At 42.3% G+C, this 27494-nt stretch overlaps 1 protein-coding gene across 4 annotated transcripts in view; it reads left to right on the forward strand.

Moving 5' to 3' along the window:
- Window positions 1-26755, forward strand: part of KIAA0319 (KIAA0319 ortholog) — a 94311-nt gene extending 67556 nt beyond the window's left edge. For all 4 annotated transcript variants that reach the window (XM_044777015.2, XM_070515561.1, XM_070515562.1 and 1 more), the window contains 10 exons: window positions 2028-2160; window positions 3198-3346; window positions 5779-5930; window positions 7552-7690; window positions 8387-8546; window positions 12551-12693; window positions 16636-16758; window positions 18002-18092; window positions 20159-20250; window positions 23258-26755. In XM_044777015.2, coding sequence (XP_044632950.1) covers window positions 2028-2160; window positions 3198-3346; window positions 5779-5930; window positions 7552-7690; window positions 8387-8546; window positions 12551-12693; window positions 16636-16758; window positions 18002-18092; window positions 20159-20250; window positions 23258-23436 — 1361 coding nt within the window. In that variant the 3' untranslated portion in view covers window positions 23437-26755. The remainder of the gene's footprint in view (window positions 1-2027; window positions 2161-3197; window positions 3347-5778; window positions 5931-7551; window positions 7691-8386; window positions 8547-12550; window positions 12694-16635; window positions 16759-18001; window positions 18093-20158; window positions 20251-23257) is intronic.
- The last annotated feature ends 739 nt before the right edge of the window (window positions 26756-27494 follow it).

The raw sequence follows: 27494 nt of genomic DNA on the forward strand, positions 1-27494 counted from the left end.
TCAGGGCTCCAGGAGCTGAATCTTAATATAAAGCCAATTTTCTTTTGCAGTTCTGAATCACGTCTTGACTGTGTTTCTAAACCAGGGTATGAAAGACAAACTGAGAGCCATCCTCAGAGTCACTTTTGAGCTCTTATGCCATGTCCCACTCTGCTGAAGGTCTCCAGAGGATTCCTGAAGAGGCTGCTAGTTATGTGTGGCTTGGTACTCAGATGGCTGTGCCAGATTTGGGGGAATTGACTACAGTTCAGTTCAAAGTCCATTAATGTTTTTATGAAAACCCAGGACTCTGCTTTCCTCCAGATTTAAATAACCTTAAGAGTAGTTAGGCTTTTGCTTGACAATGGTCTTAGCTTTAGAACTGTTCTAGAAGATGCCTGCTAGTCCCAGAAACTGTCCAGTGTCCTGGCAACTGAGAATCTACTCAACTTAGAGACAGTGCATTTATTTTTTCATTGATTTATTCAGCTAATATGTAATATGTGCTATTAGTTAGACCCTGGGGATATGGAATGAAAGAAGATAGACTTGGCTTCTGCCCTCACAGGACTCATGAGCCAGTACACATAAAACCACATGATCAGTGCTTTTCTAGGGGAAGGACAGGGTACCAGGGGAGCCCACAGAGAGGGCACCTACCTGGGCTGGAGGTGTCTGCAAAGAGCTCTTACATGAACTAAGGGTTGAAGCATGAGTTGCAGTTAGCCAGGTAAAGAGGGTGAAGGGTGGGGAGCGAAGGACAAGAGGAAGCGTTTTTAGGCAGTGGGAACAGTATGCGTGAAGGCCATGGGATGAGAGAGAGCCTGGGAGTTCAAAGAACTAAAAGGAATTTAGTGTGACTGGAGGGAGAGAAAGAGGTGAGGATATGGGATTGTGAGGGGCAGGGATCAGAATGACAACAGGTGATCTGGAGAGAGAGGCAGGGGCTCTCTGTCACTGGCTTTGTAAATTATGTTCATGAAAATATTTTATCCTAAGGGCAATGGGAAACCGCTGAGCTTTACTGAGTAGGACAGTGAGGCTGGGACCTGGTCCAGACGTTGAGTAATGGCTGCCTCAGTTTTTGACTACATGACTTTTTTTAACAGAAATTTTCCTATTTATATCAATGGTAATATCAGTGATACTATTATATATTATTATATTATATATAATACAGGTATTCCCTTAAAATCTGCACTTATGTTGTCTACACTCACTGTATTATATATATTATTATATTATATCTTTTGCTTTTGTTCAGCATTTAACCAAAGTGTTTTGAGCATTTGTTATTTATCAGGTACTGTGTTCGGCACTGGGGCAAAAAGAAAGTGAGCCCTATCTAACAAAGTAGGTTTTTTTACGTTGACGTCAACTTCCTTCCTGCCTGCCTTCCTACCTGTCCCCCCCATCTCCCCCTGTCCTTCCTCCTTCACTTCTCCCATCCTTCTCCCCTTTCCTTCTCTCTTCTCCCATCCTTCTCCCCTCCCCTTCTCTTTCTTTCTCTCTTCTCCAATCCTTCTTCCCTTTGCTTCTCTCTTCTCCCATCCTTCTCCCTTCCCCTTCTCTTTCTTTCTCTCTTCTCCCATCCTTCTTCCCTTTGCTTCTCTCTTCTCCCATCCTTCTCCCCTCCCCTTCTCTTTCTTTCTCTCTTCTCCAATCCTTCTTCCCTTCCCTTCTCTTTCTTTCTCTCTTCTCCCATCCTTCTTTCCTTTCCTTCTCTCTGTTGCAGAAAGAAGAGTCTTGTGAGACATAAAAACTAGATGACATCCCAATTGACTTTCAAGTTTTTTAAAGAAACCAAAGATGTATATATTGGAGAACAGTATTTTTTGCTGCCTGTAACCCCAGTCTCAAACTTAGAATATTTAACTCCTGGGTCAGCTAGGAGACCACAGGGTGTCACCCCAGGATTCCCAAAGGTCACTGCATGCTCTAGTAGCTGCCAGCCTGAAAATGAGTAATTTGCTTAAATCAAAAAATAAGGGAATGGCAGACTTAATGCAAAGAGAGAATACTTTTTCATACCATTTCTGTAATTCCAGAAAACAACAGGCCTCCAGTAGCTGTGGCTGGCCCCAGTAAGGAGCTGGTCTTCCCAGTGGAGAGCACTACCCTGGATGGGAGCCGGAGCAGTGATGACCACGGCATTGTTTTCTACCACTGGGAGCATGTCAGGTAGTTCATCTTGTTACCGAGCTGCTGGGTTCACACCCATGGCTGAATGCTGATATTACCCCTTCTCTGGAGGGACTAAATTAAACCATCAACTTGGGCTTGTTGAAAAGTCAGGACTTAAGCATGTTTCTAGAAGTAGCAGGGCTCTGTTGATTGAAGAATATGTCAAGTGGGGATGGACACGATAGACGTTCAGTGGCAGTGCAGAGAGGTGGAGCTGGGGCAGGTGGACAGAGCAGTCTTGGTGTCAGGTGAGCTTCATGAGGTGCCGGAAACCTGGATGTGGTCCTCATGAGGCCTCTTGTCTACACTCACTCAAACCATCTGCAGTGAGTGTAGACAACATAAGTGCAGATTTTAAGGGAATACCTGTGTTATCTAAAGTTTTCTGTGCTTTACATGCTTAATCTCATAGACTCGTATATCAATTATTAAGAGGTAAAGAATACTATTCCCATTTAAACGTAAAGAAGTTGAGGCTTGCAGAGACTAGGGAGATCACCGGTCTATAGTTGCCCAGAGAGTAAGAGAAAGAGCTGGGACTCAAACCTGGGTCTTTCTGATTGTGAAGCCCACAACCTTAATGACTACGCTGTAATTCCTGTTTTAGGAGATGGCTATCTGGCTCATTCCCTCCTCCTCCATCCTCTCCCTAAGGATAGGTGAGGATTTAACCTAATTTTATTCAAAGAAGAAATAGGAGTAGTTCCTAAGGCTCCATTTTCCAACGATAGATCATTTCACCGACAGCTCAATTCAAAAAAAAATAAAACAAAACCTCTTCTTAGGAATTTAGCAGGCTTCGTCTGAAATAGGCTTTAGCTTATGACTTACGCTAAACTAATGTTATCTTAGAATTCTCTAGATGGTATATATTATAGCTGTAAAATTAATGAATAAAAAGCTATCTTAGAATTCTGTAATTGGTTTCTATTATAGCTGTAAAAAGAAGCATTTACAAGGACACAAATATCATGACTGCCATGATCAGAATCCCATGCCCCCTGCTTTTTGTTAATCACCTTCCTGTTTTATAGAGGCCCCAGCGCAGTGGAGATGGAAAATGCTGACAAAGCTGTAGCCACTGTAACTGGTCTGCAGGTGGGTACCTACCACTTCCGTTTAACAGTGAAAGACCAGCAGGGACTGAGCAGCACCACCACCCTCACCGTGGCTGTGAAGAAGGGTGAGTTGTGATGCTTTGGCGGTGGATCTGCTCATGGAGGGCGTCTGGGTTCATTCTGCTTTTCAGTCTCATAGGACCCTAAGCCAGGCCAAGATGATTCAGAAATGTTGGTGTTACTTGTTCATAGCCGATGCAGGACTCTGCTTGGCCAAGAAAAAGCCATTCTTCCATCCACGTTAGCTGTTTTCCAATCTCCCTCTGCAAGGAAATAGCGTTTCCTTTTGTTTGTGGAGTGTATCTTCCAGTGGCTTCCCTCTTCTTCTGTGACTATTGGCAATTAAAGATCCATGACCAAGTGACACCATTATGCTTTGCTTCCTCTCTTCCTTGGGAATCTAAGAGCAGAGATGTTTTCAAGTTTCATGTTGTCTCTTAACGTGAAATTTGTGGTCCACTCTAGTGCTGTCCTGCTTTGGGTCTGTCTCTTTGTCTTCATTTTCCCTGTGACTGTGAGCTGCTTGAGGACCTTGTTTCAGACATTTCTGTATCCTGATGTGGCACAGTGCTAGACTCATGGCAATCATGAATGTTGGTTACTTGAATGAATGAAAGCATGCAGGATTGCGATGTGTTGAAGCTCACAGGTCTAAAAGAGCACAGCTGATGGGAAAATTCAAGTATTGTGGATTGGCAAGAGCATGGGTGCACTGGGGAGAGCGGCTGGGCCTGAGGCAGAAGCTCAGCCATGAAGGGTTGTATGTCACGTGTTATGCTGAGGAGCTTGGGAGGTGGGAGAGGCTGAAGCAATTTTATCAGCAAATTGACATAGATTTGGATTTTTTCAAACGTTTTATTGTTGAAAATTTCAACCATATTATAAAAGTAGAGAGAATAGCTTAATGGGCCATCATGTACCCATCACCCAGCTTCAATAGTTATCAACATTTTGCCAATACTGTTTCATCTATGAGTTCGTATTTTCATTTGTTTTGGTTGGAGTATTTTAGAGCAAATGCCAGCATCAGTCATTTTACCTGAAAGATTTGGATTTTTGAAAAGGTAATGGATTGATGGGAAGAGAGGCTGAAAGCAGAGAAAATGGTTGGAAGGCAACTGCAATAGGCTGGAGAAGAGATGATATGAGCCCCATTTGAGGCCAACACAGGGAGAATAGGGGAAAAAAAGACAGACTGGAAAGATATTTTAGAGCCTGAATTCTCAGGACTTAGTAACTTAATCTGGAGGGAAGAAAGGTGGTGTCTAAGGTGACCCCAAGAATTTGACTTCAGTGTATGGATGGGTGATGGTGTGATTATCTGAACTCGAGTTAACAGAAGAGCAGCAGTAGATTTAGGGGAGGGCTTAAATTCAGATTTGGATATATCGAATTTGTGACGATGGAGTATTTGGGCGAGGGACCTGGGAGAACATCACGACTGCAGTTCCAGAGTATGAGGACACAGCATAGAAGGGAGTGGCTGTCTTGAGTTCCAGTTTCGAAGCTGGATAGGGTCTAGATAGTGCAGTTTGGAAGCTAGATAGGGTCTGTTTTTTACAGAAGGATTTTTGGGCTTATTCAATTTAGTGCTGGTCTATTTCTCTGCTTTCTAGCTTTTCTTTATATCCACGATGGAATTACGCCAACTTAACAGCAGATTCTCCCTCTGCTCTGAGTACTCACAAAAAGGGAGTGTAGTGGACAAAATGGAAAAGTTAGTGATTTCACCAGTTGTCTCTGCCCCAGTCTCTAGTGTCTTTTCTCAGGATGAAAGTGGCTAGTGACCGTTGTGATGTCAATTACTCCGTTGGATCAACATTTGACTGTCCTCATCCTATTTTGCAAGGGGTCAATTTGAGTCCTAGATCCTCATCTGAAATAGCATGATTTGCCTCATCACAGCCTTATCTCCAAACTGGGGCTGTGTCTTATTATGGTCTCCCCACCATGTCCCAGTCTGGCTAGATTCTCCCTGGCCCCTCTCTCCTGAGGCTCTTTTATCAGAAATGGCACATACATTGTTTGTGTATATTAAACACCCAGTCAGACGAGTGAAGATCTAATCATTTTTGACTCAAGTTCTTTATTTTACTTAGGCAAGATTTGGCATTGCTTGAGATGAAAATAATACTGTGGCCAGATAGTGTGGACCAGGCAAAATGATCCACAGTCTGTTTTAAACCAAAATATTTTTACTTTCCAGACCCTGAATATAAGTAAAATCATGATTTCTCTTTTTGAAAAGAAAAAAACACGTAATGATATTAGAAAAATTTCCTGTGTATAGGCTGCCAAATTAAAATTAGCTAAGCATAAACAAAGCTTTAAGAAAGTCTATAAATTATGGGTATTTTGAGCAGAAAATAATGCCTTTTGGTTATTTTAAATCTACATATCTGCAAGCTGGAACAGTCATGGGTATTTTATGACATACTTCTATCACCAGTGTTTTAAATCAATCTCTTTGCTTTCATTTTTGCTATATTTGACTTAGAAAATAATAGTCCTCCCAGAGCCCAGGCTGGTGGCAGACATGTTCTTGTGCTTCCCAATAACTCCATTACTTTGGATGGTTCAAGGTCTACTGATGACCATGGAATTGTGTCCTATCTGTGGATCCGGGATGGCCAGAGTCCAGCAGCTGGAGTGAGTACTTGAAAAAAATTGCCCGTGGACCACTTATCATTATGCCTACCTTAGTTTGCTAGGGCTGCCATACAAAATACCACTGACTAGGTGGCCTAAACAAAAGACATTTGTTTTCTCCCAGTTCTGGAGGCTGGGAAGCCCACGAGTAAGGTGCTGGCTGATTTGGTTGCTGGTGAGAACTTTCTTCCTTGCTCAAGGACAGCTGCCTTCTCCCTGTGTCCTCATATGGTGGACAGGGAGAGAGAGCTCTTTGGCGTCTCTTCTTATAAGGGCATTAATCCTGTGGGATCAGGACCCCACTCTTATGACCTCATTTAACCTTAATTACCTCCTAATAGCCCTATCTCAAATACAGTCACGTTGGGGGTTAGGGCTTTAACATACAAACTTGGAGGGGACACGGTTAAGGTCATAGCAACATCTCTGTTATGACCTCATCTCCCCTTCCATGTTCCCTACTAAGGTCTTTATGCTTCTAGGTTTTCTCTGAGGGCTGGAGGCTGGAGGCTGCTGCTGGGTTTAAACAAAAGCTGACATTTTCACTGACCAGACTTTGGATGGGGTAGGGAACCATAGCCTGGAGGGACTTTGAAGCCAAGCCTTCCCAGAGGAATCATTCTGCTCCTCAGCTTCCCCATTGTCTCTATTTTGGTCCAAGTGGATTCTTTCCTTTTCCTCACATTGTATCAGACAGGTCAACAGGTCAAGGATTGCTATTCCCATTTCACAAGTATAGAAAATGAGATGCAGAGATGGAAAGTGACTTGGCCAAGGTCAGCTAACTCATCCTTAACCAAACCACCTAGACACAGGTTTTTAGCCCCTGGCAGGCATTTTTTTCCCCATTAGATCATTCTGTGTCATAGGCTAAAAATTTGGTACATCTTCATTTCTGCTGTTGCTAAGGACTTGAGAGATGCAAATATACTCTTGAAGATGTACCAAAGGAGTGGTCACAGGGAAGGAAGTGAAAATGCTTTATACTTTCTAAAGTACCTCCAGAGTGAATCCTATTCAGCCAGATGATGGGTTAACTTCTACGTGTGATTATAAGGACTCTCTAATCAGAGCATTTGTCACCTTTTGTTACCACCCTCTCTGTCAGCTAGTTCAGAGCAGGGGTCTGGGAGGTTCTTCTCTGATTCTTTCGAGCTTCTAGCCCCACAGAGCAGAGACATCTCTCCTCAAGCTCTTGGGTCATTTGAGAAGGCGAGCATGGTATACACTTTGAGGGAACCCAAAATGAGAGTATTGTAAAACTGTGTTTGAAAATAAGACCCAGAAAACTCTTTAGAGGATGCCTCACCCTCAGGGTCTCCACCCTAATTTCAGTGATTTTCTCACTGTTGGATGAAATTAATAATTTGGTAATTGCTAGAAAGCTGTCGGTAAGCTCAACTCAGGAAGGACTGTCTGAGGAATTCATGCCTTCTGGTGCTTACGTGGAACAGACGCCGAGGAGTACTCCTATCTTCAGCTAACCCATCACCCTTGTTCCTCTCCAGCCTGCCCCTTTAAATCACGCATATGTTCAAAAGGTGGGACGCCGAGGTTTGGGATCAACAGAAGCCTAGAATTGGGAGCTGAGTGTTGAATCATGAATCGTGTTATTTCGCAGGATGTCCTGGACGGCTCTGACCGCAGTGCAGCCCTGCAGCTTACCAATCTGGTGGAGGGAGTCTACACTTTCCACTTGCGAGTCACTGACGGGCAGGGGGCCTCAGACACGGACACTGCCACCGTGGAAGTGCGGCCAGGTGCGTGCAGGTTTCTGTGCCCGGGGTAGTGGTGTTGGCCTGTGATCTGGAAGGCCACCTTTGGGGCTCTTTGCGGTTGACGGGTGGAACCCGGTGGGGGAGGTTTCGGGGCTGCTTCAGCTCTTGGCTGGGCCCACTCTGAGGCTTTCTCTGCACTTTGTTGTATAGCCCCAAACAGATCCAGCCTCATAACTCATTGAGGAGAACCGGATCTGGCAACAGATTCTCTTTTCACTTTTGTTTTCCTGCCAGAAGACAGGGACCTAATGTGAAGTGGGCACAAGGGCTTCAGTACTGGGAGCACTGAGGAAGAGCACCTCCAGTGAGGCGGCCATATTGACGCCAGTGTAAACTAGGATGGGCAGTGCCCACAGCACTCGGAGACTGAGTTCTCTTCCCAGGCCTGGGGAAGCGTGTTAGGTGCCGAAATTTCAAGTTAGCCCAGAGGCCGATTAGGCACACCTGATTATCTTCTGGAAAAAAATGAATAGACAACCACCTGGGATAAAACAAGGAAGAAGTACTCTCAGATAGTGGCCTCTGTGGTGTTTGGAAAAATTTATCTGAGTCCTAAAACCTAAATGTAGACATTACACAGGAGTTATTTGAAACTCTTTAACTCTCATGCAGGCCTTGCTCCTATCTTGTCAAGCCTGTGCCTTCCCAGTGGAAATCCCATACTTTCTCTTTTCCCAGACCCCAGGAAGAGTGGCCTGGTGGAGCTAATCCTGCAGGTTGGCATAGGGCAGCTGACAGAGCAGCAGAAGGACACCCTAGTGAGGCAGCTGGCAGTGCTGCTGAACGTGCTGGACTCGGACATTAAAGTTCAGAAGATTCAGGCCCACTCGGACCTCAGGTATGAGCCGCACACCAACCCAGCACGAAGCTGTTCATTTCCTCCACTTGTTCTGTACTTTTGTGCACATTTTTATCCCATTCATATACTTTTTTTCTCAAAGGGCAGCAGTAAGGGCAACATCATTCCAGGTCCTTCCTACAATTCTCAGTAAATGTTTGCTGATTGAGAATATTCTGAATGAAGGAGTTAGGGAATATCAGAGGGAGCTAGTTTTTAGCTCTGGTATCTTCAGAGGGCATGCAAATGGTCTGGGGCACACACAGAGGATGTCTCACAGCCAGGCTTTGTCAGTGCCCCACGTTCATGGGATTGAGACTTCTCCCAGTGTGAGAGGATCATTGATTACCATTGCTGTTCTAGGAGTCTATGAGGCTCAACCTCTGCCTTATTTCTTACAACATTTATGTATTTAATTGAGTTTTTATTTTTGACCTCTTATCCAACTTATGAATAGTAGGGTGGGATGAGAGGAGAGAGACAGAAAGAATATGAGGATGAAAACCTACTATTCATAGTAATTCCATTTGCCGGTTGTTGTCAGCTATTCTGTTTAGGTTTATTTTCCAAGTAACTAAAGTTTACTTAGAAAAGTACTAAATTAAAGAAAATTCTAGTTATTTTTTTGGAATGCTTTCTAAAATGGATCACACATTTCCCTTACTTATAAAATATCAAACACTGAACCAAACTCGTATCTGAAAATCAGCAAAACCAGAAGTTGTTTCTTTGAAAGATCAGCAAAGTTGATAAACCTTTAGCTAAACTGACCAAGAAAAAAAGAGAGAAGACTCAAATTGCTAAAATCAGGAATGAAAGGGGATATTACCACCGACCTTATAGGATTGAAATGATTATACTATGAATAATTGTATGTCACCAAATTAACCTAGGTGAAATGGATAAAATCCTAGAAAGACACAACTATAAAAACTGATGCAAGGAGAAATTAAAAATTTTAATAGACCTATAACAAGTGAAGAGATCAAATCAGTAATCAAAAAATTTCCATTGAAGCCCAGAACCAGATGGCTTCACTAGTGACTTCTACAAAACATTTAAAGATTTAACGCCACTTTCACAGACTCCTGCAAAAAATAGAAGAGGAGATGGGCCAGCCCCGTGGCCGAGTGGTTAAGTTCACGTGCTCTGCTTCGGCGGCCCTGGGTTTTGCCGGTTCGCATCATGGGTGTGGACGTGGCACTGCTCGTTAGCCCACGTTGAGGCAGCATCCAACATACCACAACTGGAAGGACCCACAACTAAAATATACAACTATGTACTCGGGGGATTAGGGGGAAAAAAAAAAGCAGGAAAAAAAAAAAAGAAGGTTGGCAACCGTTCTTAGCTCAGGTGCCAATCTTTAGGAAAAAAAAAAAAAAGAGGAGAGAACACTTCCCAACTCCTTCTATGAGGACAGTTTGAGTCTGATGTCAAAACACAGACAAAGATATCACAAGAAAAGAAAACTACAGACCATTATCTCTTATGAATATAGAAACAAAACTCCTCAAGAAAGTACTATCAAATTGCATCTGACAACGTATATTTTTATTTGGTTGTTTTGTTGAGATGTAACTGTCATATAACATTGTGGAAGTTTAAGGTGTACAACATGTTGATTTGATACATTTCTATATTGCAGTATGATTACCACCGTAATTAGCTAACACTTCTTTCATGGCGCATAATTATCATTTCTTTTTTGTGGTGGTAACAATTACAGTCTAGTTTCTGAGCAGCTTTGAGGTTTATAATACAGTATCGTTGTCTGTCATCACTATGCTATGCATTAAATCTCCAGGACCTGTTTATTTATCGGTTACAGGGTTGTATACTAAAAGTACATCTCCCTGATTCACCCACTCCCCAGCCCCTGGTAACCACCATTCTCCTCTGTCTTTACGGTTCAGCTTTTTTAGATCCCACATGTAAGTGAGACCATACAGTATTTGTCTTTCTCTGTCTGGCTTATCTTTCTTAGCATAATGCCCTCAAGGTCCATTCATGTTGTTGCAAATGGTAGGATTTCCTCTTTCTCATGCCTGAATAATATTCCATTGTATCTATGTACCATGTTTTCTTTATCCGTTCATCCATTGATAGACACTTAGGTTGTTTCCATATCTCGGCTATGGTGAGTAATGCTGCAATGAACATGGGAGTGCAGAAATCTCTTCAATATCCTGTTTTCATTTCTTTTGGATATCTACCCAGGAGTGGAATTGCTGGATCCATCCAGCAACATATTGAAAGGGTTATACATCATGGCCAAGTGGGATTTATCCCAGAAATGTAAGGGTGAGTCAACATATGAAAATCAGTACATGTAGTAAACCATATTAGTAGAAGAAAGGACAAAAACTATATGATCATCTTAATAGACACAGAAACAGCATTTGACAAAATTTTAATGATAAAAACACTTGTTGTAGGTTGAATTGTGTCCCCCCCAAAAAGACCTTCAAGTCCTAACTGTTAGTACCTTTGAATGTGACCTTATTTGAAAATAGGGTCATTGCAGATGGAATTAGTTAAGATGAGGTCATACTAGAGTAGGGTCCCTTAATCCAATGTGACTGTGTCCTTATAAGAAGAGAAGAGATACAAAGACAGGCACACAGGGAAAATGCCATGTGATAATGGAGGCAGAGATTGGAGCGATGTGTCTAGAAGCCACAGAACACCAAGGATTGCCGGGAACACCAGAAGCTAAGAGAGACAGGGAACAGATTCTCCCCTGGAGCCTTCAGAGAGAGGATGTTCCTCTCAACACTTTGGTTTTGGAATTCTAGCCTCTAGAACTGAGAGAATAAATTTCTGTTGTTTAAGCCACCAGTCTGTGGTACTTTTCTATGGCAACTCTGGGAAATTAATACAGATTTGAATAGAAATTTGTCCAAAGAAAGATTACAAATGACCAATGAGCACATGAAAAGATGCTCCACATCATTAGCTATTAGAGAAGTGCAAATCAAAACCATATTGAGATACCACTTCACACTCACTAAGATGGCTATAATCCACAAGACAGGCCATAACAAATGTTGGCGAGTACGTGGAAAAGTTGGAACACTCATTCATTGCTGTTGGGAATGTGAAACGATGTAGCCACTGTGGAAATAGTTTGGCAGTTTCTCAAAATGCTAAACATAGAGTTACCATATGACCCAGTAATTCTACTCCTAGTATCTACCCAAGAGAAATGATAAATGTGTGTCCACACAAAAACTTTCACATGAACATTCACTGTGGCATTATTCATAGATCCAAAAAGTGGATACAATCCAAGTGTCATCAATTGATGAATGGATAAATATAATGAAATATAGTCATACAATGGAATGTTATTTGGCAATTAAAAGGAAGTACTGATACATGCTACAACTTGGGTAAACTTTGAAGACATTATACTAAGTGAAAGAATCCAGATGCAAAATGCCTCATGTATATTCCATTTGTATCAGATGTTCACAATAGTCAAATCCATAGAGACAGAAAGTAGATTAGTGGTTGTCAGGAACTCTGGGGCATGGAGAATGGTTGCTAATGGGTAGTATGGAGTTTCTTTTCGAGGTAATGAAAATGTTCTGTAGTTAGATTGTGGTGATGGTTGCACAACTCTGTGAATATACTAAAAGCCACTGAAATTATACACTTTAGAAGGGTGAATTTTATGGTAAGTAAGTTATATCTCAATAAAAAGGTAAAAATAAAGACATATCTGAAAGTTATTCTGTGTATGGTTGTGTCTGTTTGCACACAGAGACACATTGCTCCTTTTATCTGAAGGTCTGTCATCAGCTGCACTCTGGAACTGAACAACCTGTATTGTGAATAGAAACAGATCAATTCCTTGGCCCACAGAACACACTCTTGTGCCCTTGCCTCAGGGCTGTGGCCATCTACCTTCTCAACTTCACGGGTTAAATGGCTGGATTGGATACATCATATCAGTCACTGCCTGACCATGTGGCTGTCCTTTCTCATTGTCCCCTCTGCAGCACTGTGATTGTATTTTATGTACAAAGTGGGCCACCTTTCAAGGTCCTCAAGGCTGCTGAAGTAGTCCAAAATCTGCACAGGCGCCTCTCAAAGGAGAAGACTGATTTCTTGCTTTTCAAAGTCTTGAGGATTGACACAGCAGGTATGTCCCCCACAGAAATATTCTTTTTTATTTATTTATTTTTTAGAGCTCAAGTAATGTAAACATTTAATTGTATATTCAGACTTGGACACCACTGAGCTAGACATCCCATCAAATTAAGTATAATGAGAATCTTATGGAAACATAAATAATTACCCACTGAGTTTAAAGTGAAGGATTTCTGAGAAGAGGTGAAATACGATCTGGTTCCAATATGGCAGAACAGTAGGCAGGTCTCATAGACTTTTTTGACTGAGTGGGAATTAAGTTCCATATTTAGTTATCTTTCTATTTAGAAATTAAATATGGGACTTAATTCCTCTGGGGATATTCCAATGGGATTATTCCTATGGAACTATTCTAAAAGAGTCAGATGAGCTAATCATGGCTACGTTTTACTGGCACAGAAAGATCTTCACTTTAGCATCCAGGGACTTGTTTTGCATTTATTTCTCCAGTAGATTTCCTGCAGCACATGTTTGCCAATAGGCTTTGTCACTGAGGGAAACTAGAGAGCAACAACAATCATGGGTCAGTTTTTAAACTATCCTCTCACGTAATGGTCATTGTCAGAAATTTCATATGTAAACCGTCAGAATGGTCTTAAAGACAGATAAGTAGTATTGGCTGGAAAAGCTGTGTTTATATAATTTATTTACCTTTGACATCATGTCTTAGGTTGTGGTGATGGTGTTATGTAGACTGTTGAAAATTTAAGAGAGTTTGTAAGTCCTTCTATTGTACCTCATTTCTTAGCCCCTTGCTTGCCACCCCTTCATGGCACCAAATGTGGAAATGTGGTCTTTGTCCAAGGTCTCTGTCCCCAGCTTATGAGCAGCATGAATTTCTTATGATCTGAAAGTGGTAATTTCTACAGACACTGAGGAATATGAGAGTTACAAGGAACATGATAATGTTTGGGTAGTAAAATTTAATTTGTTTCAGATGTATATCTACCCACACTTGACTTTCTCGACTATAATATGGAGTAACTTAATTTTTTTATGAGTTCATAATAGTTTACATCATTGTGACATTTCAGTTGTAGATTATTTCTTGTCTGTCACCACATAAGTGCTCCCCTTCACCCCCTGTGCCCACCCTCCAGCCCCCTTCCCCTGGTAACCACTGAACTGTTTCCTTTGTCCATGTGTTTGTTTATATTCCACATATGAGTGAAATCATCTGCTGTTTGTCTTTCCCAGTCTGGCTTATTTCGCTTGGCATAATTCCCTCCAGGTCCATCCATGTTGTTGCAAATGGGATGATTTTGTCTTTTTTATGGCTGAGTAGTATTCCATTGTATCTATATACCACATCTTCTTTAGCCAATGATCAGTTGATGGGCACTTGGATTGTTTCCATGTCTTGGCTATTGTGAATAGTGCTGCAATGAACTTAGGGGTGCATATGTTGTTTTGGATTGTTGATTTCAAGTTGTTTGGGTAGACACCCAGTAGTGGGATAGCTGGGTCATATGGTAGTTCTATTTTCAGTTTTTTGAGGAATCTCCTTACTGTTTTCCATAGTGGCTGCACCAGTTTGCATTCCCACCAGCAGTGTATGAGGGTTCCCTTTTCTCCACACCCTCTCCAACATTTGTTATTTTTAGTCTTAGTGATTATAGCCATTTTAACAGGCGTGAGGTGGAAATGCACAGGTTTTGCATTTCCCTGTTGATTAGTGATGTTGAACATCTTTTCATGTGTCTATTGGCCATCTGTATATCTTCTTTGGAAAAATGTACACATCCTCTGCCCATTTTTTGATGGGGCTGTTTTTTTTTTGTTGTTCAGTTATGTGAGTTCCTTATTTATTATGGATATTAACCTCTTATCAGATATATGATTTGCAAAAATTTTCTCCCAATTGGTAAGTGGTCTTTTTGTTTTGATCCTAGTTTCCTTGACTTTGCAAAGGTTCTTTAGTCTGATGAAGTTGTTTATTTTTTCTTTTGTTTCCCTTGTCTGAGAAGACATGGTATTCAAAAAGATCCTTTTTTGTTCGATGTCAACGGGTGTACTACCTGTATTATCTTCCAGGAGTTTTATGGTTTCAGGACTTATCTTCAAGTCTTTGATCCATTTTGAGTTTATTTTTGTGTATGGTGTGAGATAATGATCTACTTTCATTCTTTTGCATGTGGCTGTCCAGATTTCTCAACACCATTTATTGAAGAGACTGTCTTTTCTCCATTGTATGTTCTGGGCACCTTTGTCAAAGATTAGCTGTCCGTAGATGTGTGGTTTTATTTCGGGGCTTTCAGTTCTGTTCCATTGAACTGTGTGTCTGTTTTTGTACCAGTACCATGCTGTTTTGATTACTATGGCTTTGAGGTACATTTTGAAGTCAGAGATTGTGGTGCTTCCAGCTTTGTTCTTTTTTCTTAGGATTGCTTTAGCAATTCGGGGTCTTTGGTTGTCCCGTATGAATTTTAGGATTCTTTGCTCTATTTCTGTGAAGAATGTCATTGGGATTCTGATTGGGATTGCATTGAATCTGTAGATTGCTTTGGGTAGTATGGACGCTTTATGTTTATTCTTCCAACCCATGTGCATGGAATCTCTTTCCATCTCTTTATGTCATCTTCTATTTCTTTGAATAATGTCTATAGTTTTCATTTATGAGTCCTTTACCTCCTTGGTTAAATTTATTCCTAGATTTTATATTCTTTTAGTTGCGGTTGTACATGGAATTGTATTTTTGAGTTCTCTTTCTCTAAATTCGTTATTAGAGTATAGAAATGCAACTGATTTTTGTAAGTTAATTTTGTACCCTGGAACTTTTCTGTAGTTGTTAATTATTTCTAATAGTTTTCTGATGGATTCTTTAGGGTTTTCTCTATATAAGATCATGTTGTCTGCAAACAATGAGAGTTTCACTTCTTCACTCCCTATTTAGATCCCTTTTATTCCTTTCTCTTGCCTAATTGTTCTGGCCAAAACCTCTAACAGAGTAACTTAATTTTTTATTTTAAAGATTGGCACCTGAGCTAACAACTGTTGGCAATCTTCTTTTTTTTTTTTTCCGTCTTTTTCTCCCCAAAGCCTCCCAGTACATAGTTGTGTATTCTAGTTGTGAGTGCCTCTGGTTGTGCTATGTGGGATGCTGCCTCAGCTGGCCTGATGAGCAGTGCCCTGTCTGTGCCCAGGCTTTGAACCGGTGAAACCCTGGGCTGCCAAAGTGGAGTGTGCAAACTTAACCACTCGGCCATGGGGCCAGCCCTGAGTAACTTAATTTTTTTAATAACTCCTTTTTTCTAGCTACAAAAATAATATTTACTTGTTGTAGGAAATTTGGAATACCTATAAAGGCAAAAAAATTAAAATTATCCTCTATTCTAGAGTCTAGAATTCCCACCCTGCAAAGATAACTTTTGTTAATATTTTGATATATTTCCTTCTAGTTTCCCCATCTCTAGAAACATTTACTACAATCAGGATAATTTGACATATATTTTTAATTTGCTTTTTGACTTCAAATCATATTATGATCATTTTCTCAAATCTTTCGAAATTTATCCCTCAGTAAGATACTTAGGGCTGCATGGTACTCCATCCTGGACATGTTCCACAACTTAGGCAACCACTTCTCTACTCATGGACTTTAAGGTTGATTTTAAATAGTGCTACAGTGTAGAGAAATCTTTGTCCATATCCCCAATTATTTTCACTGGATAAATTCTAAGAATTCTTTCTTAGGCCAGAGGGTGCTACGTTTTTGCTCCCTTTTTAAGGCTTTTGTTACCTGGTGCATTTTGATGCTTCCTGATGAGATTGTCAGTAGTGAGACACGATCCCTGGAACCCTGGTCCACACCATAAGAGGCTCTTGACTCAACAAGATGCATCTATTCAGGGCCTATGCTATGAAAATGCACAAGCTGGAGCCGGGGATTCCCCTTTCCTCCGTGGTAACCTCAGCCTCGCTCGCTTCCTTGCAGGTTGCCTTCTGAAGTGTTCTGGCCACGGTCACTGTGACCCCATCACCAAGCGCTGCATCTGCTCTCAGTTGTGGATGGAGAACCTGATCCAGCGCTATATCCGGGATGGCGAGAGCAACTGTGGTGAGTCCTGGCGTGGCAGTGGCATGAGCTTTAAGACGACTCATTCTGAAATTTCCGAAATGCCTTCCTAGCTTTGCAGCTGTAAACATTCAACCCTTTTCTCACCTGAAGCCAAGTGAACCAACTCACTTGGTAGTGAGTTAAGATCCTCCCACAATTCTGGGGCTGTGTTTAAGGCTTTTCTGTAAAACTTCCTGATGAGGAAATTCAATTTGGCAGAGCAGATTTGGCTAACCATGGCTGGCATTGCTAAGAAAGTTCTTTGGGCCATGTGGGCTGGGTCTAGGTTGCACCTGCCTTGGCGTGGGCTCTGTGTGGCCTTCTGAGGAAGTGGCACCTGTGAGGACCTGCTGGAATCAGATCAACACAAGAATTGGCTCACTCTTCCAGGCTGTCTGCCCAAGCGGGCACCAGAAATGGGAGCCACCACCTCAGCTGGCCAAGCCGGTGCCCTTAGGTCTCTTCTGGGGAGGAAACTATTTCAATGCCCGTCTGTTTGTAAGAGTAAATTTGTTGTCTTGGGGATCCAGATGACATAATTGGCAGAAAGAATTGTAAGAACTGATTGCCAAATTATGTTCCCACTCACTACCATATAAAAATGTGAAGATAACCAGCCCTTAGATCATTATTCCAGGGAGCGTGTATAACATTTAATAGAGTTAAACCTTGTGTCCTTGCTCCCTGGGTGTCTCTGTTCCTGAATTGCTGTTGCAAAGCTTTTCCCACTGGATTTCTGCAAGGATGTGGAAGGAATGAAGATCAGGTAGCTTCTGAATTGCCGTCTGGCTCTGTGAAAAGCATCTTCATATCATAGGCAGCCATAAAAATACTTTATTTACCTTATTAAAATCAAGCCAGAACTATTTTGGGCAGGAAGGTTGTGATTTTTGTGATTCTGGATCAAATATTTTGATGTGCCATTCGTGGGTGTTTCAGAGGCATTACTTCCTAAGTGATTAATTTTAGTTTTTTCCAACTATTCTGTTCTCAAGTCAGCATGAAATATGTACTCCATGAGGTCCCTGAACCAATTGGACAAAACTAGGGTGCCTTTAGGTTATTCTTGAATTATGTGTATTTGACCTTGCTTGTCCTCTGCTGCCAGACCGAGGCGGTGTGATCAACACCACAGATGGCCTTTGCTTATAATTACAGGACTCAAAATATGCGTTGCGAATCATTGACATAAACTTGTTTTGCAAGTAGTAGGTAACCATGTCCACCTGGTTTTCTTTTTCAGAGTGGAGCGTATTCTATGTGGCAGTGCTGGCTCTCACTCTCGTAGTGCTCACTGGGGGTTTAACCTGGCTTTGCATCTGCTGCTGCAAGAGGTACCTGGTGTGCTTGCTTATTTACTTCCTTGAAATCAAGACACATCATTAAATGGGATATGACAGCATTAGTGGCTTTTGCTTGGGTTTGTTAAACTGCTGAACTGTTTGACAATCACTCTTTTTATGAAGACAAACTAGACTTTAAAAGGACTTTATCCTAACACTGATGTATGACATATAGGAAAGTTAAGAGAGTAAATCCTAAGAGTTCTATCACAAGTGGAACATTTTTTTCCTTTTTTCCTTTCTTTTATTTTTATTGTATCCAGATGAGAAGATGGATATTAGCTGAACCTATTGTGGTAATCATTTCACAATATATGTAAATCAAATTATCATGCTGTACATCTTAAACTTATACAGTGATGAATATCAATTATTTCTTAATTGATAAATTAAGGGGGGGAAGTACTTTATAGTGCATTCTTCCCCACAAAGCATATGTGCCTAGGGAAATGGAATAATACTCGAGGCAGCTTTTTCTCATTACAGTGCTCATATTTTCTAGAAGGTTCAATGATTCAGTATCAAATCTAGTGTTACTTTCTACAAGTCTCACATTATGTTCACTCGAACAATGAGTGGCCTGACTGGTCCACCCTCAGTGAGAAAGGAACGCTGATACCAGTTGTAGATTTTGAGTATTTGACCTGTGTGAGGCAACATCGAATCTTCCTGAATTCTGTTTAATAAATGCGAATCTTTAAGCCAGGTGATACCATCACCAAAGAGAGGTTTTGCTTTAGGTTTTCCCTTCTTCCTTTTTCCGTGGAGCTGACCTATGAGAGGCCCCAGAGGTGCCCCATTGTCGGAATCTTCCAGAACTCTGTGCCCAACCCTCTGTGAGGAGATTCGTGGGGATACCGATTAATCTCTTGAAATCCTTAGAAGACAGCATTGGGTCCACTTATGAAACACTATAAAATGCTCTCTAAAGAAGACATGATAAAACAGATAACGGTATACCATAATTAACCGTTACTTTTCATAGACCAATTAAAAATTATTTTAGTTTTGTGCTTACTTTCCCAAAGTAAGACTGGCGATGGAGAGCACAGGCACAGGCCTTACAGGGCTAAATCCCATTAAGTTTTCCCAGAGCCATCTGGGATACTGGTCACCCCGCTGTGCTTGGCTTTAAAAATCCTGCAGCTTTGTGACACGTGTATCAAGCAGACAATAATGATAGTGCTTGACTGTGGATATTTATTAAGTGTTTGCCATTGTGATTAATGGCTCTAAGTGCTTTATATGTATTATCTAGTCCTCCCATCAACCCAATGAGAAAGGGACTATTCCTTCTCCCAATTTACAGGTGGGAATATGGAGTTACAGAAGTATCAGAAAATTATCTCAAAGTCACCCAGCTAGTAGGTGCTACCCCGTGCTGTTACTCACCAAGCTATCAGAAAACTGTCTTTGTGCTCAGAAACTACTGTTCATTCTCTCCACACCTTACCGTGGTTTTGAGGTGTATTTTCAATAATCCTCTGAAGCACAGGATGAGGCACACAGGTCCAGCCCAGTTGTTCTATGTGCTGTGAAAAAATAAAAGACTGAGTTGTTGCTAATTAATTTGGGGAATTTATTGTAGTTTCTAGAGTTTTGTTCTGATTGGTAGTTTATGTCATCTTTGCATTCCTGCATCTTTGGATTTGCCAGGGCAGTACAGGTTCAGGGGGAAGCTTGCTTATCCAGGTGTTTCTGAACTAAGACTTACTCCAGGAGAAAAGCTCGCTGGGCTGACACAGGGATTGAGGGTTGCTATAAAGGTCCCTGGTCCCCCAGCCCGCGGCTGAGCTGACAGCCTGCAGTTAGTGGGCCATAGTGGTGTGGCTGTTCCTACTTCTGAGAGTGCTTCTTCAAGATGCGTGAAGTACTTCAGTCCCACTGAACTCAGACCTCACCCTGTATGCTTATCATTAGTAAAAGATGCCAATCAACAGAATGTAATAACATTCTAAAGGCAAAAGATTTCCTTTGGTGTCCTCCACATGTTTTAAATCCTGGATCCCAGTTACCGTCCTGAGAATCTGAGTTGAGCTTTTCATTGTTCCTTTCAGGCGAAAAAGGACTAAAATAAGGAAAAAAACAAAGTACACCATCCTGGATAACATGGATGACCAGGAAAGAATGGAGCTGAGGCCCAAATATGGTAAGACAACCTCCAAGATGCTTTCTTAGTATCTTGAAATGATGTAATCCAAGTATCTGCCCGAGAGTGTCCTGGGTGAAGGGAGAGCAGAAGGCCGGAGGCAGCACGTGAACTGGGCAGGAAGAGGGAGGCTGCGCTTCTGTGAAGAAAACCATCTACGTCAACCTAAAGCTGTGCTCACCGGGAGGCAGTAGCTGTATTATGAATTTAAGGACATTTTGGCACAGTGCTTTGAGACGTTAATGGGGCAAGGATCTGAAATGCCTGTTATCAGTTGAGCGCCGACCAGTGACTGCAGGACAAAGGTGCGCTTCAAACAGGTGTCCCGGGACCTGGCTTTTCTCTATGCATGGCCGCAGGGTGCACGGCCTGTGATGCCCTTTCACCCCCACTCATCTCTGAATGCTGTTCCCTGTAGGTCAGCTACACAGAAATGCAGCAAAATAACATTTGGACTTCAAAATCAAACATTTTCCAGCAGCTGCATTAGCTAATTAACTGTATATGGATGGACACAAAGGGTTTGTTTTTTTTACAGAAAATTGACTTTCTTCACAAAGTAAATGCATGTCTATGCTTAGAACTACCTCTTGTCTACCTCAGTTAACCTTTTTGATTCTCCTGTGTTAACTCTTGGAGACTGATTCAACCTTCTCTAGCCCTCTGAGGCTGCTTCGCACCGATTCCACGGATTTGTCCTAATTCTGGATTTATAACTAAATTCTTACAGAGGGCCGGAATCACTTTGACAGTTGTGAGAGGCACCCCGCTGTCCACAGTAACTTTGGAGGGCCTACCCTATGCACTGACTCAGGGTAGGCCCTGGACGAAGGGCGAAGAATGGAGGATAGGCCTGCCTTCACGGGAGCTCACAGCCCAGGGGAGGATAATTATACCAGAGAGCAAGGAGTCCTACAGAAGCAGGGATGGTGCCCTGTGGGCTCACAGAGGCTGAGGGACTGATGGTGTATGGAGAGTGTGGTTGGGGGCTTTGGCAGGAAAAGCTTCACAGGAAATACAAATTTTACTGTATATTTATTGAGGGCTCACCATTTACTTTACATAATTTACTATCAGAAGTTTCATACCTAAGAGCTCAAAGTGCCATAGGTTGCATTATCTCACCCACCTTCCTCCTGAAATGCACTCTTCCTTCTGACTTTCCTGTTTCTATCCACAGAACCCTGTTCTTATTACCAGGTTCTAGACCTTGGTCATTGGTACTTGGTCAGAGTGCCTTGTCCCAACTCCAACCACCCCATCTTGCCCTCTTTCCTCATCATTCTCCTTACCACCACCCTAGTTCGGATCTTATGATCTCACTTCTGGACTAATGGTGCTGACAGTAATAGTCAACAGGTGTTTAATGTTTAATATGTACTAGGTACTGTTCTAAGCTCTGTACCCATTTAATTCCAATCCTATAAACACCTCTATGAGATCTGTGCTATGGTTATCCCCATTTTAGAGAAGAGGAAGCTGAGGCACAAAGTTTAGCAAGTTGCCCAAGTCAGAGTGCGTCAGTGCCAAAGGCAGGTTGGACCAGGCATCTGCTCCCGGGCCCCATGCTCCCTTCCTCCACCCTGCACTGCTCTGTGGTGCAGTCTGCTCTCCTGTCGCTCTCCATCTTCCTTCCATCCTACACACTGTAGTTTTAGTCATATCTTGAAACCACATTTTAATCATGTTACTCCTTTGCTTATAAGATAAAATCCAAGCTTCACAGCTTACCTTGTACTCATGTGCTTTTCTGTGAGGTCCCAGCCTCTCTTTCATTATTTCCTCCATGAATCATTGGGCCACACTGTTTTCTTCAAATATTTCTGGATGCCTCTGCATGCTCCGTGCCCCTCCCTTGTTCTTCTGTCCACATCTACTCTCTTCAAATCCCGTCCTATGTGAAACATCACTGAAGCAACCTCAGCTTTTAAGTGTGTGCTTTATCTCTTCTTGATTCATAGAAGATTTATTTTTAAAAATGTCTTGCGTGTTATGAACCATTTTCCCATGAGTCTTTGTCTTAAACCCTTAGACACTATAAATTCCTTGAGAGCAGAGATCGTATCTTATCCCTGTTCAGTCTCTTATTTTGACCCCTGGCAATCACATATTCTCCCAAAAATGTTTAACTGACCCAAATAGTAAAATTGTAACAGCTTACATTTATTGAGCGCTTAGTGTGTGCGAAACTCTGGGCAAGAGCTTTATAAGCACTCCTTCACTTTCTCCTCACGTGGGAGAGGAGGAAATTTCCCTCTGCTCTTCTACGTTCTTCTGGCTAGTCTAAGAATTAAATTGACACGAGACAGATTAACAGGAGAAAATCAAATTTAATTAATTTCATGCATACGGGAACCTCACATACTTGAGAGGATCGGAGACAGAAGGGTAAAGTGAGGTATATATGCCATCTTGAGCTAAGGGGTGGGATGGGGGCCTGAGGCTTCAGAGGGGAGGATGGTAATTCACGGGAGGATAAGAAGAGCAGGTTTTCACTAATGGAAGTTTGCCCTGCCATACAGATAGGTCATAAAAAGGTATTTCTGGTAATAACTCTTATTATGGGCAAGGCCCCCAATTTAAATTCTTTAAGGGACAGGCAAAAGTTTCTCTTGAGCCCTCAGGGTCTCGATTGCCATTAGCTCAAAATATTCCCCATGTCAAAGTGGCGCATCTTGGGGAGGCCTGATCAGAGGGCCTCCACTCCCATAAACCCATGGAGTAGATACTTTGTTATCTCCCAGTTTAATACACAGGGGCCTGAAGGCCCAGAGGTTAAGTATCTGTATCCTGCCCAGGGTCACACAGCTGGTACGTGTCAAAGCTTGGGCTCAAGTTCGGGTGTGATTCCAAAGCCCTGTTATTACTCACTGGGAAACCCCAACCTCCTGCTGTGTGTGAGCTTTGAAGGTGCAGAGAGCACAGTCCCACGCTCTGCACGTGACCTGCAACGGGAAGGACAGCTGAGAGTGAACAATGCCCTTTGCGCCTGTCTGCTTCCCCCTAGGTATCAAGCACCGAAGCACAGAGCACAACTCCAGCCTGATGGTGTCCGAGTCGGAGTTTGACAGTGATCAGGACACAATCTTCAGCCGAGAAAGGATGGAGAGAGGCAATCCGAAGGTTTCCATGAATGGCTCCCTCAGAAACGGGGCTTCCTTCAGCTATTGCTCAAAGGACAGATAATGGAGCAGCTGTAAAACGAAAGGACCCCCGCAGGAATCCTTCAATCCGGGACCAGTCAATGGGAGTTAAAACACGAAACTAACTCTTGTTAGAACAGCGCATGAACGTCCTTTCACTCTGGGCTGGGTGTGTGTCCCCATAGTTTAAAAGACCTGTTTTCTTGGGGTTTTCAAGACACAAAACAAAACAAAAACATTGCTTTTTAAACTGGGACGCTTGTTAATAGGAATAAAGGCTGGGTAAGATGCTAAGGTATATACTTAAAAGAGTTTTGTGTTTCTGTAGCTGGCACAGTATTATATTGCCTATGTTAAAGATTAACACCTGTTCGTGTCTGCAGACCTGTTAGGTGACTTACACATGGATTTAAAGAGGGCTGATTTCTCCTAGGAGCTGGGATTGCTTTTAAGGACAACTTTCTGAACACGGTTTCTTGGTAGGACCCATAAAGTCGATGGCTGTGTTTACTAAATAGTGTCTCTGAGGTGCGGGTTGTCTTCTGTGCAGCAAGTTTTCTGTGCTGAGTGCGACCCCCACGCAGAGCAAGGCCCTCCTGTTTTCGCTCCTTTGCTGTCACCAACCGCCATTTTGGTGCTCTCTCTTGGAAGTTCAAGATCTCAAAAAGAATTGTTTTCTGAGGACTGGAGGCAACAGAAAGGGAGGTGGGGTTCAATGACTTGTAGGTTGGAAGTTGAACTAGCATTTTAACATCCTTTACCTTTTCTTTCTTTTAGAAAAACAAACTACGCTGAGGCTTCTCTTAGCCCCAGTTTACATGAAACACAATAAAAGTGATGATTCCTCCATTAAATATTTACTGAGTATGAACTATATAGGCCATGCAGTTGGCCTGCCATAGGCAGGGATAATGACTCAGCAACTCTGTATATATTCCCAACTCCGAAAACAACATCTTCATTAGGATGGTCCGCTCATGATCGGCCCCTAAGGTACTTTCCATAGTAACAACTTGACGTAGACATTCACTTCATATGTTTAAAAATATATTTATTAAAAGTTTTTCTACTAAATAAGTCATTTTCAATATATGAAAAAAAAAATTAAACCATCCCCAGCCACAAAGCAGCATGCCAGAGCGAAGAACTGGAGTTAATTGTAGTCTGACAAGTTGGTTGGCTGATCATAGTTCCCTCTCCACCCATGGTCCTCAGGCTGGTGGCCTGGGTGGTGCCCTTGGCATTCTTTGTGGGAAGTTTGGGATGAGAGGTGGGGCCCATCACAGATAGAGCCAGCGTTGTGGCCTCCAGCATGACCACACCTAAACAATATTCCGTTCCACAAGTTTCTGGAACATGAGGGGAAATCTAGGATGCTTTGCTATGATGAAGTAGAGAAGAAAGGCAATTAAACCATCAGGTTTAAATCATCAGGGCTGGAGCAAGAGAGAAAATAGTTCCTGTGGGCCCTTGAAAAAAATGAGCTTCCAGGTGCTTTGATTCTCGCTGGTAATACTCATCCTCATGAAATCATCTTGTTTTCAATTATTGGACTTTATGAGGAATGGCAGAACTAAAAAGTATAGGAGTGTAATTTTATTTTTAAAATAATTCCTTTGCTTATGCCTACACTTTCTGTATTGCTAGCCAGTTCAATACTATCTATGGTGTTAGAAGGAAAATGTGATGATTTCACACCAATATTTATCTTCATAAACTTAAAATCTGCCCTACCTAGTGAGCAGGGTTATGTTATTTTAATGCAAAAGCAAAAACTCCTGGCATAGAGGATGGCAGGCCAAATATGAGGTCAGTAGAGCACAATGAAGAAGGGAGCAATCATCGTTAAGGGCTTTATGTGCATAATACATGTGTCTCACATACTCAATTGATCCTTACAATCATCCTTGAAAAGGAGATGTTATTATTCTCTTGTTGTAGATAGTGATCTGAAGGCCCAGAAAGATTAAGTAACTTGCCCAAAAAGTAGTGGATCTGGGAATTGAATGGAAAATTTTAAGCGTAAAGTCCATGCTTTCCACCCTCCTCCCTCCACGACACAAAGAACTCCCGCCCCTAACTGTTGGAGGGCAAATTCTGGGGGACCTCTTGGGCCCTCTGTTCCTAGGACTAAGAGGAACTCCTTTTGATGTGTGAAGAGAACAAAAGACAAAGGGAGAGACGCCTCCCTGTCTCTCCTGTGGGATCAGCCCTGGGCCCCCTCTTGGTTTGCCAAGTGCAGCTTCTGCCACTCATCCTTTTCTGCCCCTGGCCCTCCCAGCCCAGCCTGTCTGCTCCTTCCACAAGAAGGATCTCAATGCTATCGTGAATCAAAAATAAACACCACACTAGTGATCAGAAAGTGGGTCCTCGTTATCCCACTTATCAGAGGAGCAGAGCATGAGGTGGAATGACAGCCAGGGTTCTTTGGTGTGCTTATCATTAAGAACCTTTGGAAGGTAAAGCTCTCCAAGAGCTTTGGCTAGACAGAAGAGCAGGGCCCTATGATGTGAGAGAGGGCATTTGTAGGACTCAAAGGCTAATAAGACTCTTCATTGCTGGTTAAAAATCCATGAAGGAGCGGGGCTGGCCAGTGGCCTAGCGGTTAAGTTTACACACTCTGCTTCGGTAGCCCTGGGTTCACCAGTTTGGATCCTGGGCATGGACCTACACACTGCTTACCAAGCCATGCTGTGGCAGGCACCCCACATATAAAGTAGAGGAAAATGGGCATGAATGTTAGCTCAGGGCCAATCTTCCTCAGCAAAAAAGTGGAGGATTGGTGGCAAATGTTAGCTCAGGGCTAATCTTCCTCAAAAAAAAAAAAAAATCCATGAAGGAGGATTCAAGTCCACATTAAGAGGCCAAGCATGTTTATGATTAAAGAACCTGCTGGAGGTAAGAGAACATCCACGCAGCATGCCAGTGATGCCTCCCTTGTGGGCAGGGATGAAGAGGTAGTACCATTCTTTTTGTGTGTGACCAAGCTATCATGGACTTTGACTTAAGTCTTGGCTTTATTTTAAAAAATGTATTATTTTTTCCCCATGTATTGACAAGGTATCATTTCTAATATGACACTATTAAACCTATGTGCTAATCTAAATAAACGTGTCTGTATTTTACGTAACACCTAGTTGTTGTTAGGGGGGAAACACTTTTTCTTTATGCTTCTGTGTAGATGATTCCCCAGGAGTCAGCCAACTGGCCCATGACCTGTTTTGTGTGGCCCATGAGCTAAAAATGATTTTCACGTTTTCAAATGGTTGAAAAAAAATCATAAGAATATTTTGTGACACGTGGAACTTACATGACGTTCAGATTTCTGTGTCCATAAATAAAGGCTTATTGGAACACATGCACATTCATTCGTCTGCGTGTTGTCTGTGGTTGCTTTGTGCTACAATAGAGTTGAGTAGTTTCAACAGAGACTGTGTCCGAAGCCCAAAATATCTACTATCTGGCCCTTTCTAGAAAAAATTTGCTGAAGCCTTGGACAACACCCCTGGCTCCCTTCCCATGGGAGGACCAGAGTTTGAGAGGCGTTAAGCATGCTCAGCTCTGCCTGCCTTCTCTCCGCAGAGAGGGTAGGTGCACACCAGGGCAGTCGGCCCTTGCTGGAGAAGGCCCACAGTTGGGGGTGGGGGAATGCAAATTACATTGAAGGGTGTGTTTAAGCTACATCCCCTGATCTGGTTCCTGTCAATAATCAGGCTGATATTTTGTATTCCATCTGTGTAACTCCTGCATCACTTGCTCGGCTTCGAACGGAAGAGTGAGGTGTTATCTATTGATTCCCTGAAACCTCACAGCCATGCCGGGCCGTCATAAGCACTGACACCCTGTTATGCAGCTAATAGGGGTTGACTGGAGACAAAGAGCTAATGGATTGAGTTAAAAGTCTTGGAGCTGAAGCTTTGTTGACTTAAAAAAAAAAAAATAGTGTATGGAGGTATAACTGCCATAATAAACTGCACATACTTAGAGTACAACGTAAGTTTTGAAGTATGAACAACTGTGAAACTATCACCACAATCAAGATAAAATTTCCTTGTGACCCTTTGTCATCTCTCCCTCCCCAGTCATTGATCTGCTGTCACT

This window comes from Equus asinus, chromosome 8 (assembly GCF_041296235.1).
Source record: "Equus asinus isolate D_3611 breed Donkey chromosome 8, EquAss-T2T_v2, whole genome shotgun sequence".
NCBI classification, from domain to species: domain Eukaryota; kingdom Metazoa; phylum Chordata; class Mammalia; order Perissodactyla; family Equidae; genus Equus; species Equus asinus.